Here is a 21577-nt window from a genome sequence, read left to right on the forward strand (position 1 = left end):
CTGATTCTAATCTTAAATGAATTTACAGAATCTTAGAGATTAATGCAGTTTTTGAGCAAAATAAAATGTAATTTTTTGTGGAGAAAAATGTACAGAATCACCAGGAGACGCAGAGAGTTCTTCAAGAAATAGGTCTTTTATTTGCAAACAAAAAACCGTGACACTGAGAAAGCAGATTCTCCGAATGCCCACGAACGTGAGGGTCCGTGGATTTTAATTTTTTTTACCATGTTTCTGTGAGCTGATTAGCATGTACAACTATATTAATCAAAGTACTCACTCTAGCTACACAATAAACCAGTGATGTTAGTTCCCATCATCTCTTTAGTTGTACATTCTACTTAATGTTATTCTAATGTCACGGTTAGATATTTATTGCTATCTCTGCTACAGTGATCTTCCATTCCAAACTAACCTGTCATGATAGATATTTGGCTATTCCATATATTACAATAGTCTCCTGTCTCAAGCTGACTCTACTAACGATTAATTAGATATTTTAATATCATGTCCCAAATATTTATGGTCCCAATCATGTCATAATAACACTTAACAGAGAAACTTGCTTTATTACTTATGTTATCTCATCTCACCATAGTGACCTTTCAGCCTTAACGTTATTCTGTTAATTGGTGTAAGAGCATTCCACTATTCTTATCCCACCCTGCCTTCCACAGACCACAGTTTGCCAGTGGTCTTCATGCTTTAACCCTCTCCGTGCTTTCATTTTCTTTATTTTCCATAAATTCTGCAAGTATAAATTCATTCCACAAACGTGTGTGTGTGTGTGTGGGTAAAGGAGTATAAGTCTGTGAGAGGGTGCATGTGGGAGTGTATGAGAGAGAGCTTGTATATGAGAGAAGGTTTTCATGAGTGTATGGGTCTGGAGGAGTGTGTGTCTGTGCGTAGTGCAGTGGGGATACCTTTAGTATGACTATAACCTGGTGTTGTGAGATTTTTAACTTGGTACACCCCAGTCATCTCCAAATCCTGTAATAGAATTAATAATGAGCCAGTTGAGTTTAGTAAAACTAGAGAGAGAAAGTGCTACACGTAGTACATTGGATGCATCAGTGAATCTTGAGTTGCAATTTAGGGATATCAAAATGAGAAAATTGGAGGTGGAATTCCGAAGTGAAGTAAAAGAAAGACCATTCCAAAGAGCATTAAAACTTAAAACACTGGAACTAGAGAGGCAAGAGGAAGAAGGCAAGCTAAATCAAAGGTTTGGGAGAATTTGGCAGAGAAGGATCCAGTCATACTCCACGGTTCAGTCAGGAGATGGTTAAGCTCGTGCATGCTTTGCCAAAGTTTAAAGCGAAGGCTGTGGGAACATTTTTCATCTCATTCGAGAAACACAGACTCTATATTTCCCATGAAAAGTAGATTAGCTGGGAAAGCACAAAGTTTATGCATCCCTGTTGGAGGAACGTTCTTGGTAATGTAATGAGACAAAAAATACTATTCTAAATGCATATGAGTTGACCTCGAACACGCAGAGGCAGGGTTTCAGAACCGACAGAAACCTCTTGGACCAATTTGTTTTGAGTCTAGAGTGTGGTGCTTATACCTGAAATATTTGATTCTCCTGCTCCTCTGCTGCCTGCCCTGCTGTGCTTTTCCAGCACCACACTCTTGACTCTGATCTTCAGCATCTGCTCTCCTCACTTTCTCCAAACTTGTTTTGAGCTTCAGAGAATTAAGTAAAATTTTGATAGTTGAATAAGACCGTTAATGACTGAGAATACTTGCAATGCTGTCAAGGAAATTATTCTTTCAGACGAATTTGAGCCTCTGTAATCAGAACTCAAATAGAGAACTCCCAAGGGTAGCAATGGCAGGACAGGCAGCTATAATGGCTAATGAATATGAACGGATGCATAAGCACTTTTTTTTTTCCCTGTCACCCCCAGAAATTTGATGAAAATAAAAAAAGTGAGAAAGTAAAATGAAGGCAGGTAATCAGTACAGAGAATAGACAGTAGGGAATGACTCAAGATTTCCTACTCAGATTAAAAAGGGAATTACTGAGGGTAGAGCTGATGTTTGGAAGTTTAAATGTTTCTATTGTAATATGTTGGGCTTGAATTGTACAGTACAGAAGAGGGCATTCAGCCTCTCTCGTCTCAACCGCCAAAATTACTTTACAAACTACATTAGACCCACTTGCCTGCACTAGACCCGTAGCCATGGATGCTATGACACGTTAATTGCTTGTCCAAATATTTTTAAAGGTTGTGAGATTTCCCGCCTCAAGTACTCTTCAAGGCACTGCCTTCCAGTTCCCAAACCCTACCACCACCACCTGGGTGAAAAATGTTCCTCAATTCCCCTCTAAACCTTCTGTTGTTCATTTTAAAATTATGCCTCATTATTGATTCTTCAACTAAGGGGAACAGCTGCTTTCTATTCACATGTCCATTCCACTAATAATCTTATGCACCTTTATCAGGTCCCCACTCAAACTTCTCTGCTCCGAAGAAATCAACCCAAACTTATCCAGCCTTTCCTTAGCTGATTATGCATTCGGAATACTAGAAGTTGAGGTAAACCCATGAGACTTTTAGGAGTTAAAGTGAATCGGAGAAGGGAACACAAAGATAATACCACAGGTGTGACTGTAACTGCAGGTAAGGTGCGATAGCTAAACCCAAAACAATACGAAGAGTTACAGGGGCAACGCAATTATTTTTACTGGAGAAAAACTTGATTTCCTCTCCAAAGTTCACGGACAGCCAAAGTATTAATAATTGGGATTGATGAAGAATATATTCTGGTTCCATTCTATAAAAGTACAACTGGAATGTGGTTTGTTACCAGGCAAAGTAATTATTGGAGTAATAAAGACATTACCCAAGCGAAAGTGTGCTCCCTCAATAGGGAATGATTTGGCAGGACTAAAGGTAGTAGCTTCTCCCATAATTGCAGAATGGCCGAAGGAGATTCAAGAGACAGAACAATTACAGGAACAATTACAGTCTGGAGATTAATCAAATAAAATAGACTACGTGCCATCTGCAGACCCAAGGTGCTTTGAGAGATATTACCAGATTCTCGAAACTGTGGTCAAAGCCGCTTGTTATGAGTGTCCAAAGGAATTGGGCAAAAGGTTAGATTTCTTCTATTTGCAACCAGGGCTTCTCCAAACAAAACTACTGGCTTTGGCCCATTCATATTAGTTTGTGGCCGTGAGAAGAAAAACTATTAAAACTGATTTAGAGGTAAGCTATTAAGTCAAAAAAAAAGAATTTTCGATGTTAAAGTCCAAAATTCTCAAAAAGTTAACAGAAGCATATTACTGTGCAATTCTACATGTGAAACCTTCCCAAAACAAAGTAAGAGTGGCTAGAAACTTCACAGCAGGTGATAAAGTTGGTACTGTTGCCTTGAGGTGATCCACTAAAAGCAAAATTCAGCAATCCCTACCAGGTAGTTATGAGTTAATCAGATAATTGATATTCCTGATCAAGGAAAAAGAATTGATTGTCGTGTGAACGTGTTGAAACAGCCTACTGTAGAGAAGATATGAATGTACAGGTGTGTCAAGTAGTCAGAAGTCTCTCAAAACCAGGTTATAGTCTAACAGTTTTATGTAAAATCACAAGCTTTCGGAGTGCTGCTCCTTCATCAGGTGGCAGTTAAGTCATGTGACACCAGGTTATAGTTGAACAGGTTTATTTGAAACCACAAACCTATTGGAGCATAGCCCCTTCGCCAGGTGAACAATCCAACACCGGCACTTTCACGTCAAGTTGCAAATGTAGTAGAGGAGGACAGAAGAATGGGAACCAAGTAGAAATGGATAAATCCGGGGGATCTAAGATGGCGGCGATCTGAGAAGATCACAATGCAGAGCTTCACATCGCAGCAGGAGCAGGATGCTCCTTTAACCCACCCAACCCAGGTCATCAGAATTTCTTGGGGTGTTGGAAAGATTGTGGAGCCCCAAGAAACATTTAAAAATTGACTTGCCTGTATTTTCAGCTGTCCAGAAATGCCTAAAAAGGGAGGAGGAGCATCTGAGGCTGGGCCTGCAGCAGCCTCTGAGCAGATTACTCTCCAGGACCTGGTGAACCAGCTCTCCATCTCGGGAGATGTTGGGGAAACAAATTGAAGATAAGCTGGCTCCAGTCTCGCTCATGCTGCAGAAGCATGAGCAGCAGCTGGGAGACCTGGAGAAGAGGGCGAATGAGGTGGAGCACAGGGTCACAGTGGTGGAAGCTGTTGCCAGTTCATTCAAGGAAGCGATCCAAGCCCTGAAGATGCAGGTTCGTAATTTGTGTGACCAAGTGGATGATCTTGAAAACAGGGGCAGGAGAAAAAGCATTCGGATCATCGGTCTGCCTGAGGGTAAGGAAGGTGAGCGGCCTGCGGAATTTGTTGAAGATTGGCTGCCGAAATTCCTTGACTTGGAGACTGGCATGAGAGGATTGAAGATAGAGAGGGCTCACCGGGTCGCAGCACGGAGGTCGGGTCTGGGTCAATGCCCTCGTCCTTTCCTGGTGCGGTTCCATCATTACCGGGATAAGGAGAGAGTCACGGAGGCTTCCAGACTCCAGGGGAAGGATCCAAAGGCCCTAATTTACGAGGGGTCTAAGATCATGTTTTTCCAGGTCTTTTCAGCGGTGGTGATCCAGAAACGAAAATCGTATGATGGTGTCAAGAGAAGGTTGAAGGAGCTTGGGATTCAGTACTCCTTGAGATATCCAGCAGTGCTTTGGATCACCTTAGATGGATCCATGCATCTCTTTGACACATCGGAGAAGGCAAGAGACTTTATGGACAAACTAACCTAAGTGAAACATTGTAGTATGTACAAATATTGTTGCTTGGGTATGCGTTTATCATTCTGTAAAAGAAATGGCGGAAATTCAGTTGGAGCTTTGTTTTTCCTTTTTTTAACCTCCTATTGAGAATAATTTGGTTCAAACTATGTCTGGAGGTGGTTAAGATGTACATTTTAATTTCTAAGTTAGGACATACCAAAAGATGGGGGGTATTTATTCCCCTTTTTTTAATAAAAGAATATTGTTTTTTATTCATATTGATATTCTATAGGGTATTTATTCTTTTTAGCTTGCTTGTGCTTGCGATGCAGCTCTAGCTGGGAGAAGTGAAGGTGGTTGAGATGGTTAGATGCCTATTTATGGGCAGTTCGGGACGGGTAGTTGCCCCCTCCGGGCAGGGGGTGAGTTCCCCTACTCAGCGCTATTGGCACTTTATATGTTGGCTTGTTTTCTGGTTTTTATTGTTTTTTATTTTTAATAATTTTGTATGTTTGTTAAATGTAGTGGTTTTAGTTTATGTAGTTTTTATATTTGGTGGATCAAGCGACACTAAGGATCAGCAATTTGTTTCGGGTTCCTCCTCTCTGGAATTTAAATGTAATTGCAGAAGATTGATAGATTCTTGTTGTCTCGAGGAATTAAGGGCTACAGGGAGAATGCGGGTAAGTGGAGTTGAAGTGCCCAGCAGCCATGATTGAATGGCAGAGTGGACTCGATGGGCCGAATGGCCTTACTTCCACTCCTATGTCTTATGGTCTTATTATGGCTAATGATTTGATTAAATGGTGTACCTAGAATATCAAGGGAAGTCACTCACCAATGAAGAGGAATAAGGTACTCTTGAGTCTTAGAAAGGAGAAGGTGGATATTGATTTGTTACAGGAGACAAAGTTTGATGACAAGGAGCATCTGAAATTACAGCAGATTGGCTTTGACCGAGTTTATTTTTCATCATTTAATACCAGAAGTAGGGGAGTGGCTATATTGGTTAGGAAAAATCTCATTTAAATTGTTGGAATGTGTTAAAGACACATACGGGAGGTTTGTAATTCTTAAAGCCTTGATAAATGGGGAAGAATATGGCATTTTAAATGTTTATTGTCCCCCAGCTCATCCTCTTAAATTCGTGGTAGATGCTAAACTGCTAAGTCTCAAGTCTCGGCACATCATTATAGGGGGAGATTTTAACTGCCTCATGGATGCCACAGTGGACAGATTGCCTAAAGGTCCCTTGACACTCACTCTCTGCACGAACTAAACAGTAATTGGGTTTGTGTGGGGAATTAGGATTGGTGGATGTCTGAAGGTGTCTCCACCCAACAGGTAGGGATTTCACGTTTTTCTCCAATCCGCACAGATGTCACACGAGGATTGATTTTTTTTTTTTCTGAACCCTGTGGTAACCCTGGATCTGGTGGCATCCTGTATGATTGGTAATATTGCTATCTCTGATCATGCTCCAGTGTACCTCATGGTTAAAATTAAGGATGTTACAGTAGATTCAAGGTACTGGCGAATGGACCCCTTTATTCTTGTGGACAGCAAGTTTGTGGGGCATTTCTCTAGGGAATTTTGGGCATTCCTAGACATCAACATAGGCTCGGTTGATAGCTCATCTGTTCTCTGGGAAACTGCCAAAGCTTATGCCAGAGGGTTAGTTATTTCATATTCCACAAGTAGGAAGCGGTAGAAGGGTGAGCAGCCGCGTCTCCTTGAAGCACGGTTGAAAGCAGCCGAGAAGGCCTATTTTGACAGACCCTTGTTGGTCAAACAGCAGAGGATTACGGCACTGCGGTCTGCACTAAATTCTGTGCTCACGCAGACGGCAAAAAAGGAGCTGGCTTTTGCAAAACAAAGGTTATAGGAGCATGGTGACAAGCCAGGCAAATACTTAGCATACCTTGCCAGAAAGAGAAGTCCCCCACAAACCATTATAGCGATTAGGGAAGCGTCTGGGAACCTAACATGTGATTCTAAAAAGATTAATGTGGCGTTCCAGAGATTCTACTCTAAATTATATCAGTCTGAGAATTGTGAGGAGGGGCAGGCCAAAATGGAATCCTTTTTTAGAGATCTGAAGCTCCTGGGTGCGACTCCCGAACAACAGTCCTTTCTCAATGCCCCATTATCAGAGCAAGAAGTGCAGGAAGCTGTGAGGCAGCTTCAGAGTGGAAAGGCGCCCGGTCCTGATGGACTTGCCGGTGAATTCTACAAGGAATTTATAAGTATACTGTCGGGCCCGATGCTGAATATGTTTAATGATTCATACAGTCATGTTTGTCTCCCCCCATCTCTGAGAGAGGCCAATATTTCACTTATCCTTAAAAACGGGAAGGATCTGGAAGAATGTGCTTCATACAGGCCCATCTCGCTCTTAAATGTGGACTTTAAGATCCTTTCTAAGGCTCTTGTGTTAAGGCTGGAGCTGTGTTACCTTCTATTATTAAAGAGGATCAGACAGGCTTCATAAAGGCTCGCAGATCCTCCAATAATGTTAGGAGGCTGCGTAACGTAATTCAAGCATGCCAACAGCAGTCAATACAGGGATTGGTGATTTCTTTAGATGCAGAGAAGGCATTTGACTGAGTCGAGTGGCCGTACTTTTTCTATACTCTAGACCGGTTTGGTCTGGGCGAAGTTTTCATAAGATGGGTAAAGGTTCTCTACAGTGTACCTCTCGCTGTGGTCATTACCAACGGGGTACGATCAAGCAATTTTAATATTTCTAGGGGCAGCCAGCAGGACTGTCCCCTTTCACCATTACTTTTTACGTTGGTGATTGAACTGTTGGCAGAGGCCATTTGTGGGGATCTCAATATATCCGCTCCAGAAGTGGGGTCAAAATTACATAAGATCTTGCTGTATGCAGATGTTCTAATTTTCTTGACAAATCCAGCAGTTTCAGTGCCTTGCCTGATACAATGTATTCACGAGTTTGGCGCTTTTTCAGAGTATAAGATTAATTTTGCTAAATCAGAGGCTATGCCTATGGATGGTCTTACGAAAGAGTTGGCTCTTGAGAGTGACTATAGATTCCCATTTAGGTGGTCACAGGGGGGTTTTGTGTATTTGGGCATATTCATTACTCCAGTTCTGGACTGGCTGTTCAAAGCCAATTTTACTCCATTATTTGAAAAAATTAAACAAGATCTCCAAAGATGGGAGGCACTAATGTAGTGTACAAAATCCCATGCAAGGACTGCAGAAAACACTACATCGGACAAACAGGAAGACCAGTTAATGATCCGTATACACTAACACCAACTAGCCACGAAACGACACGACCAGCTATCCTTAGTAGCCATGCACACAGACGACAAGCAACATGAATTCGACTGGGACAACACTACCATTATAGGGCAAGCCAAACAGAGAACAGCCAGGGAATTCCTAGAGGCATGGCACTCATCCACAGACTCTATCAACAAACACATCGACCTGGACCCAATATACCGGCCACTACAGTGGACAGCTCGAACTGACAACCGGAAGCGGCAGAGACAGGCCACTATAAATGCTGGAGGAAACAGCACAGAAGCGCTTCACAGGAGGCTTCCAAGCACTGACGATGTCACCTAGACAGGGGACGAAACGTTTGCAAGACAAATTCCCAGCTCGGCGAACAGAACCACAACAATGAGCACCCGAGCTACAAATCTTCTACCAAACTTTGAATGGGAGGCACTTCCAGTCTCATGGTTGGGTCGGATAGCGCTAATTAAGATGAATATTCTCCCTCATTTGCTATACCCTATGCGGATGCTCCCCCTGATTTTCAATAAACAAACACTCAGGAGACTGAACAATTGGTTCAGCTCCTTTATCTGGTACCATAAACGGCCCCTCATTAAATTAGCCAAACTGCAGTTGCCTCACAGTCTGGGGGGAGTAGACCTTCCAGACATTAAAAATGACCAATTAAGCTCGCTTTTGACCTACGTAAGTTATTGGGTTTGTGGGGGCCCTCTTTCAATATGGCTAGATATCGAAGTCTCCTAGGCAAGGTGCCCCCTTACCAGCTTGCTGTTTTTGGACAAAGTGAGGACAGTTAGGGAATATTGCCATAACCCAATAATCATCAATACTGTTAAAGCATGGAGGGCAATTCGGCAGAGGGAAGGTAATATTGGAAAAACATCTTTGTTTACGCCTTTAGTGGGTATGCCGAGTTTTCAACCCGTTATGATAGATTCAGGATTTAAATGTTGGGCAGCTAGAGGTATATCTTGCATGGGTGATTTATTTGAGGGAGATGTGATGTCCTTCGATCAGTTAGTACGGAAGTAGGAGTCACCTAATAGAGACCTCTTTCGTTTTTCTCAAGTTAGGGATTTTATTCAAAAAAAGGCCACACTTTTGACTGATCCCTACAAATCTGACATAGAAAGAGGGGTACTAAGGGCTAAGAGTACACTTTCTATCAGTACTCTATATCACAAATTGGGGGGTGCCACCTCAGATGAGTCTGATCGACTCTGCAAGATGTGGGAAAGCGAGCTGGGTGTTGAGGTTTCTTCTGTGGCATGGGAGGATATTTGGGAGAACGCAAGGAAGATATCAATTCGCAATAGGACCCATGCTTTACAGCTGAAGATTCTCGCTTAAAAATGTGTTGCTGGAAAAGCGCAACACGTCAGGCAGCATCAAAGGAGAATCGATGTTTCGGGCATAAGCCAATCTCCTCCTCCTTTGCTGCCTGACCTGCTGCGCTTTTCCAGCAACACATTTTTAAGCTCTGATCTCCAGCATCTGCAGTCCTCACTTTCTCCTAGCTGAAGATTCTCCACAGGGACCATTTAGCCCCAGACCGTTTGCCTAAATTTAAACTAGGGGTATTTTCAGCATGCCCCAAGTGCAAGGTCTGTACGGGTACTCTTACCCATTGTCTTTGGTCTTGTGACAGGGTTCAAACATATTGGAGCGCTGTGGTGGGTGCAATTGAGAGGATTTTAGGTGTAGGGGTGGAGAAGGACCCTATTTTGCTCCTTTAGGGCCTACCCATTGTATTTCCTGCAGACTCTCATAACGCAAAACTTTTCAATATTCTTACAATCTGTGCAAGGAAGAATATCTTGCTAGGTTGGATATCAGAACCCCCCCCCCCCCCCCCCCCCCCCCTGCCGGAGGCCTGTCGGGTTGGCGGAAGATTGTTATGGAGCATATTCCCCTGGATTTTCTCACAAATATGGTACACCACAAAACTGAGAATTTTTACAAGACATGGCAACCCTTTTTTGAAATACCTGGACGCAGATTTATCTGCCACACTAACAAGGGCTTTTATATAGCCGTTACGATTGTATTTCATGAGTCCAATATCCAGGGAGGAGAAACTGTGATTGTATGAGTGTTTTGTTTGGCTGGGCTGAGTTATTACTATTATTTGTTTGTTGGTAGGTGTTTATTTAGTTAGTTAAATAGCTAGTTTAGGTTTTTTTTAATTTTATACTTCTCTCTCTCTCTCTCTCTATAATATATATATATATATATGTGCATATATTCGTATAGGAGGGTGGGTTGGGGAATTTTTTTATTATTTGGGTTTAGTTTTGTACTATTTTAGTACTGTTTTGAATTGCATTGTTTTGTATTTGTATTACTTAAAAATTTATTTTTTCTTAATAAAAATATACTATATGGATAAATCCAAAAATGAACTGCCTACTAATAGTTGAAAGAATTCAGAAATTTTAAGAGAATTTAGACACTAAATTTTCATAACTAAAGGAAGATCAATAGGGAAACATAATGAGATTGCTCAGAAAATAGAAAGCAGTTTGTGAAGATGCACTTAGGTATACTACGTTAACGAACATGATATGGATGAAGATATTCAGACCCAAACAAACAAAACCTAGAGAAACAGACTAAAGTAACAAGGGAAGTTCAGTGTATGTTCAAGAATCAATTGATGGGCCCACGCCAGAGTAACTGGAATTCGCCTGTAGCTGGGGATGGGAACAGGATGGTCAAACAGAGGGAGGGGTTGGAGAATTTATATTGGTTTTCATTTCTGGGAGAGGAGTTTGGCCATTGATGTTGCAGCATAAAAATTTGGAAGTTCCATACCTAGCCTCCCATTACCAATTTTTGGAAGTTTAGAGAATAGAAATGAAGTTATAAGTATTACTGAATTTTGCTCAATTAACTGAAAAGGTGGCAGGGTCATCTTCAAAAAAATCAATGAAACAATCATTTATGTGTGTAGGACAATGCATTGTGGAAACCACTTCAGTAATCTGGCCAGTTTTGTTATTTGGGGAAAAAAAAACTCTCTTTAATTGTTTGTTTGGCTGTCTATTTGGTTTGTTTTGTCCCCGAATCAGTCCCATGGCCACGAATGCATCAAGCCATGTCTATTTTTGTGTGAATGGGGCTAAAAACAAAGATTATTGGATTTAAACAATTGACAATTACTTTGTTTTGCTGAAGTTACTGTATTGTTAATGAATTGTGAAGTTTTTTTTTTGTTTAAGCTACAAACCTGGTGTCTGGAACTGATTATTTACAGTTGGGAATTGGTCATTCAAAAAGTCTGGTTACGAACCATTGGAGTCATTTTGAGGGTCTTTGAAAGTTTAAATTCTACTTTGTAGTGCATATAGAAGTAGTGCGGCTGATTTGATTCGGCTGTCTTCCTCCATAACATAACATTTCTCCCTCTCTTTTTCATTCAAACCTTCCGTCTATGTGAATTTCCCCACGTTGACATTGATCCTCCGTCCTATTGAGATGTAACCATTTCCTTTTGAATAGATATCTTTTGACCCCGAATCTGTCCCATGGCCACGAATGCATCAAGCCATGTCCAAACCAAATCTGAAGCACTTAGTTTGGAAGGGGTCATAGAGGCATAGAGATGTACAGCATGGAAACAGACCCTTCAGTCCAATCCGTCCATGCCGACCAAATAACCCAACCCAATCTAGTCCCACCTGCCAGCACCCGGCCCATATCCCTCCACACCCTTCCTATTCATGTACCCATCCAAATGCCGCTTAAATGTTGCAATTGTACCAGCCTCCACCACATCCTCTGGCAGTTCATCCCACACACGAGCCACCCTCTGCGTGAAAAAGTTGCCCCTTGGGTCTCTTTTATATCTTTCCCCTCTCACCCTAAATCTATGCCCTCTAGTTCTGGACTCCCTCACCCCAGGCAAAAGACTTTGTCTATTTATCCTAACGATGCCCCTCATAATTTTGTAAACCTCTATAAGGTCACCCCTCAGCCTCCAACACTCCAGAGAAAACAGCCCCAGCCTGTTCAGCCTCTCCCTGTAGCTCAGATCCTCCAACCCTGGCAACATCCTTGTAAATCTTTTCTGAACCCTTTCAAGTTTCACAACATCTTTCCGATAGGAAGGAGACCAGAATTGCACGCAATATTCCAAAAGTGGCCTAACCAATGTCCTGTACAGCCGCAACATGACCTCACAACTCTTGTACTCAATACTCTGACCAATAAAGGAAAGCACTATCCTATCTACCTGCAACTCCACTTTCAAGGAGCTATGAACCTGCACTCCAAGGTCCCTTGGTCCAGCAACACTCCCTAGGACCTTACCATTAAGTGTATAAGTCCTGCTAAGATTTGCTTTCTCGAAATGCAGCACCTCATATTTATCTGAATTAAACTCCATCTGCCACTTCTCAGCCCATTGGCCCATCAGGTCCAGATCCTGTTGTAATCTGAGGTAACCCTCTTCACTGTTCACTACACCTCCAATTTTGGTGTCCTCTGCAAACTTACTAACTGTACCTCTTATGCTTGCATCCAAATCTTTTATGTAAATGACAAAAGTAGAGGGCCCAGCACCGATCCTTGTGGCACTCCACTGGTCACAGGCCTCCAGTCTGAAAAACAACTGTCCACCACCTCTCTCTGTCTTCTACCTTTTGAGCCAGTGCTGTATGCAAATGGGTAGTTCTCGCTGTATTCCATGAAATCAAACCTTGTTAACCAGTCTCCCATGAGGAACCTTGTCGAACGCCTTACTGAATTCTGGTAACTAATGAGCATTAATGTTCCCCGGTAACGTTTCCTCTTCCAAATATTACAGCAACAACACATCATCTGTCTTCCCATCTCTATTTTATTTTTGTAAACTAATTAAGTGCTAAGCTTAGAATATCCTTCACTAATTAGCTGTAGCTATGTTACAAAGTTTAACTTGCAACATCATAAATATAGTTCTTATCTTCCTGGATTAAAAAAACTGCAACAGTTTAGAAGGAATTTTAATAAAAATGTTAACTTCCCTAATTAACTACCTGATCACCTAATTAATTTCTCTAGGTTTCAGCTCTTGAGCCTCGACATTCTTGGTTCCCACTCTCGAACCACTACCATAACGGCACCTGCTCCTCATTGAACCGAATTCCCTCACTGAACGCACCGTCAAGTTTAAATATTTTGTTCATACATCTGCACCCTTTATCATCCGCTTCCCCACTCCACCCAAACTGTAAGTTGTGACTCCATGTTCAAGAGCTGCTCTGTATCTTTAATGCACCATCAGCTTTTGTATCTCAGACCTTATCCCACCTGTTGAATGAAATAAACAGAATTGTCAGACTTTTCAGTGAGAACCACTGACCACTAGAGATATTGAAGACATTAGGGTCATAATACATAAAAGCTTCTGATTCTCAGTAAATTAGGGGTCATGTAGCAATTTTTAAAAAAAATTCCAACAATCCTTGTATTTCATTTTCTAAGCACTAATTAATATCTCTCAAATAATGTTTAGGTTTGGTGCTATTGCAGGTTCTTGGACACCTCCAAGCAGGCTATTGGGATGCTCTTTATCCATTTTGCCAATGTTTATTTATCTGACCTGACTGAAGAGGACCCATGTTCATTGTGAGTAATGGTATTTATATGCTACTTATCCGTTAGATGTGTTATGTTGCCATTTTTAACAACATAAATCTCAGTTTTCCATGCTTTTGATTCAAGTGTGCTTACAGGCCCTGCTCACTGTAATTAACACTATGACTCTTAAAATTCACAAATATCTGTGATGATATTTATGAAAGGAACAGCACTGTTTACTGCCACCCACTAGCAGCTCATTGTCATGTGTCCAGAAGCTCAGTCAAAGAGCTGGAGTCATACATTCATTACAGTAGAGAAGGAGGACACTGAGCCTGTGGAGTCCAAATATCTTTAGAACGATATCATGAATTTCCCCTTTCTTGTTGGAGATGATCACTGCCTGGCTCTTCTGAGGTGTAAATGTTACTTGGCAATTGTCTGCTTAAACCTGAATATTGTCCAGATCTTGCTGCATTTGAGCATGAACAGTTTTTTTTGATCTGAGGAGACTTAAATGGTATTGAACATGGTCCAATTAGCAATGAACGTCCCATTTTCTGACGTTATGATGGAGGGAATGTTATTGAAGCAGCTGAAGGTGGTTGAGTCTATGTGGGTGAAAAGGAATTCCTGGGGAGTTGTCCTGGAGCTGTGATGACTGATTTCCAACAACCACTGCCATCTTTTTCTAATTCATTTTTGGGACATAGGTGTTGCTGGCTGGCCAGCATTTATTGCCTCTGTCCTGTTGCCCTTGAGAAGGTGATAGCGAGCTGCCTTCTTGAATTGCTGCAGTCCATGTCTTAAGTAGACCCACAATGCCATTAGTGAGGGAATTCCAGGATTTTGACCCAGCATCATTGAAGGAACAGCGATATATTTCCAAGTCAGGATGATAAGAGCCTTGATGGGGCAGTTGCAGGTGGTGGTCTTCCCATGTATCTGCTGCCCTTGTCTTTCTAGATGGGAGTAGTCATGGGTTTGGAAGATGAATCTTTGGTTAATTTCTGCAGTGCATCTTTTGGAGAGTACATGCTGCTGCTATTGAGCATCGGTGCTGGAAAGAATCAATGCTTGTAGAAGTGGTACCAATCAAGTGGGCTGCTTTGTCCTAATGGTGCTAAACAGCCATCCATACTAGTGGAGAGTATTCCATCACGCTCCTGTTTTGTGCCTTGTAGATGGTGAACAAACTTTTGGGAGTTGACAAATGAGTTATTTGCTGCAATATTCCTAGCCTCTGACCTGTTGTTGCCATTGTGTTTAAGTGGCAAGTTCAGTTGAGTTTCTAGTCAATTGTGCCCCCTTAGGATGTTGTTAGTGGGGGATTCAGTGCTGGTAACACCATTGAATAACAAGGGACAGTGGTTAGATTGTCTCTTATTGGCGATAGTAATTGCCTGACATTTATGTGGCACAAACGTTACTTGTCAGCCCAAGCCGGGATATTTGTCCATATCCTGTTGCATTTGAACATGCACTGCTTCAGTATCTGACCTTATGATGGAGGGAAGGTCATTGATGAAGCAGTTGAGGATGGTTGGGCCTAGGACACTACCCTGAGGAACTCCGCAAAGATGTCAGGGAGCGGAGATAACTGACCTTCAACTACTACAGCTATCTTCCCATGAGTCGAAACAGAAGAATATTTTCCTCAGATTTCCATTGATTCCAGTTTTGCTAGGGTTCCTTGATGCTGCACTCTGTCAACGTGGCCTCGATGTCACACTCACCTCATCTTTGGAATTCAGCTCTTTTGTCCATATGTGAACAAAGACTGTAATGAGATCAGGAGTTGAGTGGCACAGGTGGAACCCAAAGTGGGTGCTGCTGAGCAGGTGCTGCATGATAGCACTGTTCATGACACCTTCCATCACTTTACTGATGATTGAGAGCAGATTGAAGGAGCGGGAATTGGCTGGGTCGGAATTTTCTGCTTTGTGTGTATAGGATATACCTGGGCAATTTTTCACATGAGGTAATGCCAGTGTTGTAGTTGTACTGGACGAGCTTGGCTAGGGGAAAGGCAAGTTCTGGAGCGAGAATCTTTTGGAAAATTGCTGGAAAATTGTCAAGACCCATTGCCTTTGTAGGACACAGTGCTTCCTCCTATTTCTTGATGTCACATGGAGTGAATTGGATTGGCTGTAAACAGGAACCCATGATTCTGGAGACTTCTGGTGGAGGCCCCGATGGATTATTCACTTGGCATTTCTTACTGAAGATCAATGCGAATGCTTCAGCCTTACCTTTTTGTGCTGATGCACTAGGCTGTGACATCATTGGGAATATTTTTGCAGCCTCCTTCCCCAGTCTTGTTTAGTTGACCACCACCATTCGTGACTGGATGTGATAGGACTGCTCACCTTCAATCTGATCAATTGATTGAGGAATAAAGAACAAAGAAAATTTACAGCCCAGGAACAGACCTTTCTGCCCTCCAAGCCTGGGCCGATCCACATCCACTGTCTAAACCTGCCGCCCAATTCCTAAGCATCTGTATCCCTCTACTCCCCACTTACTCGTGCATCTGTACAGATGCATCTTAAATGAATCTACCGTGACTGCCTCTCCTCCCTCTGCTGGCAACGCTTTTCGGGCACCTACCACCCTCTGTGGAATCCCTCACCCTGGGGAAAGGCTTATCTGTATCCATCCTGTCTATACCCTTTGTGATTTTGTAGACCTCAGTCAGGTCCTCCCCATCTTTTATTTCTAATGAAAACAATCCTAACCTACTCAACCTCTCTTCATAGCTAACACATTCCATACCAGACAACATCCTCATAAACCTTCTCTGCACCCTCTTCAAAGCGTCCACATCCTTTTGGTAATGTGGCGACCAGAACTGTACACAGTATTCTTAATGCGGCGAACCAATGTCGTGTACAATTTTAACATGATCTGCCAGCTCTTATACTCAATACCCGGTCAGATAAAGGCAAACGTACCATGTGCCGCCTTGACCACTCGATCCACCTGTGCAGCCACCTTCGGGGTACAATGGATCTGAACACCCAGATCTCTCTGCTCATCAACTTTTCCCAAGGCTCTTCTGTTTACAGTATAGTTTGCTCTAGAATTATACTTCCCAAAATGTATTACCTCACATTTGCCTAGATTGAACTCCACCTGCCACTTCTCCGCCCAAATCTCCAGTCTATCTATAGTCTCCTTATTCTTTGACAGTCCGCTATGCTTTCTGCTACTACACCAATCTTCGTGTTATCTGCAAACTTACTGGTCAGACACCAATGCCCTCTTCCAGATCATTTATGTATATCACAAACAGCAGTGGCCCCAGCACTAATCCCTGTGGAACACCACTGGTCACCTTTTCTCTATTTTGAGAAACTTCCTTCAACTACTACTCTCCATCTCCTGTTACTTAACGAGTTCTTTATCTACCTAGCTAGAGCACCCAGTACACCATGTGACTTCACTTTCTCCATTAGTTTCCCATGGGGAACCTTATCAAATGCCTTCCTAAAGTCCATGTATATGACATCTACAGCCCTTCATCGATCAACTTGGTCCCTTCCTCAAAGAACTCTATAAAGTTGGTAAGGCACGATCTCCCCCATACAAAACCATGTTGCCTATCACTGATAAGCCCATTCTTTTCCAAATATAAATAGATTTTATCCCTCAGTACCTTCTCCAGCAACTTTCCCACCACTGACGTTGGGCTCACTGGTCTGTAGTTACCTGGAATATCCCTACTACCCTTCTTGTACAGGGGGACAACATGACCAACCCTCCAGTACCTCACCTATGTTTAAGGATGCTACAAAGATATCTGCCAGGGCCCCAGCTATTTCCTGTCTCGCCTCCCTCAGCAACCTAGGATAGATCCCATCCAGTCCTGGGGATTTATCCACCTTAATAAGCTTTAGCCTAACCAACACCTCTTCCCACCATATGTCACTGTGATCCAGAGTAAACAAACTTCTATCTCTAATCTCAACACTCATCATGTGCCTCTCCTCAGTGAACACTGATGCAAAGTGATCATTGAGAATCTCACCCATTTTTCTCAGATTTAACACACAACCTTCTTTCCTTATCCTTTAGTGGATCATCCTTTCTCTAATTACCCTCTTGCTTCTTATAAATGAATATAAGGCCTTGGGATTCTCTTTAATTCTGTTCACTAAAGTTATTTCATGATGCCTTTTAGCCCACTTGATTCCTTGCTTAAGATTGGTCCTAATCTCCTGATATTCCTCCAAAGCCTGCTCTGTTCCTAGCTGCCTGGACCTTATGTACGCTTTCCTTTTCCTCTTGGCTAGTCATACAATTTCTCCTGTCATGCACTTGCATCTTGCTTTTCCTGTCCCTTGTTTTCAAAGGGACATGCCTATCCTGTACAATCTTCAACCTGTCTTTGAAAGCCTTCCACATATCAAATGTGGACTTCTCTTCAAATAGCTGCTCACAATTCACATTTCAGAGTTCCTGCCGAATTTTGATATAATTCGCCTTGGCCCAGTTTAGTACTCGTCCCTTAGGACCACTCATCTTTGTCCGAGTATTCTAAAGCTTACAGAATTGTAGTCACTATTCACAAAGAAATCCCCCACTGCAACTTCCACCACCTGGCCTGGCTCATTCCCCAACATCAGGTCCAATATGGCCCCTTCCCTCATCGGACTGTCGACATACTACACTAGAAAACTCTCCTCGATGCTCTTTACAAATTCTGCCACATCCAGACCTCCGATGCTGTGTATCCCAGTCAATGTTGGGAAAATTAAAGTCTCCCATCACCATCACCCTGTTGCCTCGACAGCTTTCGATTAATCTGTTTACCTATTTGTTCATCTACCTCACGCTCACTGTTGGGAGGCTTGTAATACAGCCTGAACAATGTAACTGCAACCTTCTTATTTCTCAGCTCTACCCATAATGCTTCACTGCTCAAGCCCCCCCCCATAGTGTCCTCCTTTAGGACAGCCGTGATATCATTCATGACCAGCAATGCAACTCCTTTGCCACTTTTACTTCCCTCCCTGTCCTGTCTGAAGTGTCTATATCCTGGAACATTTAGTTGCCAATCATGCCTTTCCTTCAACCAAGTCTCTGTGATTGCAATAACGTCATATTCCCAGGCACCAATCCAAGCCCTAACTTCATCTGCCTTACTCCGTATACTCCTTGCATTAAAGTAAATGCACTTCAGGCTGCCAGTTCTTTTGCGTTCATCTGCTCTCTGCCTACTCTTTCCCTTGGTAATGTTTTCAGTCTCTAGTTTCCACCTCACTGTCTACTAAACTTCTGGTTCCCAGTCCCCTGCCACTTTAGTTTAAATCCTCCCCAACAGCAGTAGCAAAAACTCCCCCAAGGACATTAGTTCTAGTCTGGTTCACGTGTAGACCATCCAATTTGTAATAGTCCCACCTTCCCCAGAACCTGTGCCAATGTCCCACAAATCTGAATCCCTCCCTCCTACACCAACCTGCAAGCCACGTGTTCATCCAGCCTATTCTTTCATTTCTACCCTGGCTAGCTTGAGGCGCTGGTAGCAATCCCGAGATCTCGAACTTTGAGGTCCTCCTCTTTTAACTTTTCACCTAGCTTCCTGAATTCTGCTTTCAGGACCTCCCCTCATTTTTTACTTACATCATTGTTGCCTATAGGCACCACGACAACTGGCTGTTCACCCTTCTCTTTCAGAATGCTCTGCAGCCGATTGGTGACGTCCCTGACCTGAGCACCTGGAAGGCAACATACCATCCGGGAGTCTAGTTTTCTCCCACCGATCTGCCTATCTACTCCCTTACAATAGAATCCCCTATGACTATGGCCCGGCGAGTCTTTTTTCTGCCCTTCTGCAGTGCCCACCACGGTGCCATGATCCTGGCAATTGCTGCCCTCCCCTGGTGAGCTATCTCCCCAACAGTACCCAAAACGTTATACCTGTTTTGGAAGGAGGTGACCACAAGGGACACCTGCACTGCTTTCTTACTCTTTCTCTGCCTTTTGTTCACCCATTTACTGTTTCCCTCAGCAATTCTAATCTGCGGTGTGACCAATTCACTGAACGTGCTATCCATGACCACCTCAGCATCATGGATGTTCCACAGAGTTCCTCCGCAGCTCCAGAACCTTCATGAGGTCAAACAAGAGCTGCAGCTGGACTCACTACTTGCAAGTGTAAGAGTCAGCAACGTCAACCACGTCTCTGAGCTCCCACTTCATACAAGAGGCATATGCCACGGGTCTGATGTCCCCTGCCATTGTAAGCCTTAGCTTTATATCTACTAACTAAATCCAAACAATGCACTTAAATATTCTTCTGGTTAGAGGATGGGGGATGGAACAGGAGGGAGACGCGACACATGTAGTATCTCAGGTTTAGCCGCTGCCCAAATATATACTATCAGTCCTTACCTTCCCAGCAACCTCCTTGTCTCCAGCGTCCCCTCTGCTCTGTCTGCCGCTGCTTCTGGACAGGAAAAGGTAGTTCAGCTCTCTTCATAATTTGCTTGTACTGTTTGACAAGCAAGCAGCCCCATTTGCTAGCCCCACCAGGTTGATGCCTCATTTTTAAGGTCTGCCTGGTGCTGTTCTTGGCATGCCCTCCATTGAAGAAGGGTAGATTCCTGGCTTGATAGTAGTGGCTGATTGGCGTATGAGGATATGATAGGTCAAGAGGGTAAAGTACTTTTCTGCTGTTGTTGATGGCTCATGCCATTTCATAGATGCCCAATCTTGAGCTGTTTGATCTGAATGAAATATGTCCCATTTTGCTGGGAAGTGAAATTAGGCTTGGTGACTCATTTTTCAGTTGTCTGCCTCTTTGTATACAATTCACTACAATTCTGTGGTCATTTCGCATTGCTCCAGTTGTTTCTCTTGGTGGTAGAGGTTTGAAAATGTTGAAGGAGCCTTTTTGAATTTTTGCAAATCATCTTGTAGGCGGTATGCACTGCTGCCACTGTTTTGGTGCTTAGGTTTGTGTTTGGTGACTGACGTTTTTCTGTTCATTATTCAGGTATTTGATTAACTTCCTGTTGGATGCTACTCTGGGAATGCTTCTGATCTATGCTGGAGTACGAATAGTGGGTGTCCTTGTAGAATGGCGACACTGGGAGTCTCTTCGTTTTGGCGAGTATGGTAAACAAAAATTATTAATTTGCAATTTTAGAGAAGATTTGTAGCTCTGGTTGTGGATCAGGTTGTAAGTTTGCTCGCTAACTTGGTAGATTTGTTCTCAGACATTTGCCACGATGCTAGGTAACATCATCGTGAGTCTCTGATGGTGTCATATACAAAATACCCTGCAAGGACTGCAACAAACATTACATTGGACAGACTGGCAGGAAACTAGTCACCAGAATACATGAGCACCAAAAGACATGATCAACTATCACTGGTATCCATACACACAGATGAAGAGGGACACCAGTTTGACAGGGACAATACATCCTTCCTGGGACATGCTAAACAAAAACATGCACTGGAATTCAGAGAGGCCTGGCATTCAAACCAGAACTCCATTAACAAACATATTGATTTGGACTCCATTTACCAAACTCTCAGAAAAAGAACCAGAAGTGATATCACCCACCACAACAGACCAAGACCAAGGAAACTTGCAACCCAAAAATTACTAATTATTTTTAATATTTTTTTCCTCCTAACTTCTTCGTTACCCACATCAAAGGGACAGAGTATTAGGGTTTTTGTACCTTTGCTATGTGAGAGGCAACAAATTGAAGTAGTGGCTATTTTGCCTCTTAGTTAAATTGGATTACTTAGTGCAAAGTGTAATGGCTCAGCGGGAGTGTGATAGAGTCATATAGATGTACAGCACAGAAACACACCCTTCAGTCCAACTCTTCCATGCCGACCAGATATCCTAACCAAATCTTGGCCCATAGCCTTCCTCTTAATTTACCTGTCAAGAGGCCTTTTAAATGTTGCAATTGTAGTAGCCTCCACCACTTCCTCTGACAGCTCATTCC

General features: G+C 42.7%; 1 protein-coding gene across 4 annotated transcripts in view; it reads left to right on the plus strand.

Annotated features, from left to right (window-relative positions):
• The window catches only part of stimate (STIM activating enhance), a 116228-nt gene that overhangs the window by 46097 nt on the left and 48554 nt on the right, over positions 1-21577 (plus strand). For all 4 annotated transcript variants that reach the window (XM_072581699.1, XM_072581701.1, XM_072581702.1 and 1 more), the window contains 2 exons: positions 13557-13652; positions 20605-20726. In XM_072581699.1, the coding sequence (XP_072437800.1) occupies positions 13557-13652; positions 20605-20726 (218 nt within the window). The remainder of the gene's footprint in view (positions 1-13556; positions 13653-20604; positions 20727-21577) is intronic.

This window comes from Chiloscyllium punctatum, chromosome 12 (assembly GCF_047496795.1).
Source record: "Chiloscyllium punctatum isolate Juve2018m chromosome 12, sChiPun1.3, whole genome shotgun sequence".
Classification (NCBI taxonomy): Eukaryota; Metazoa; Chordata; class Chondrichthyes; order Orectolobiformes; family Hemiscylliidae; genus Chiloscyllium; species Chiloscyllium punctatum.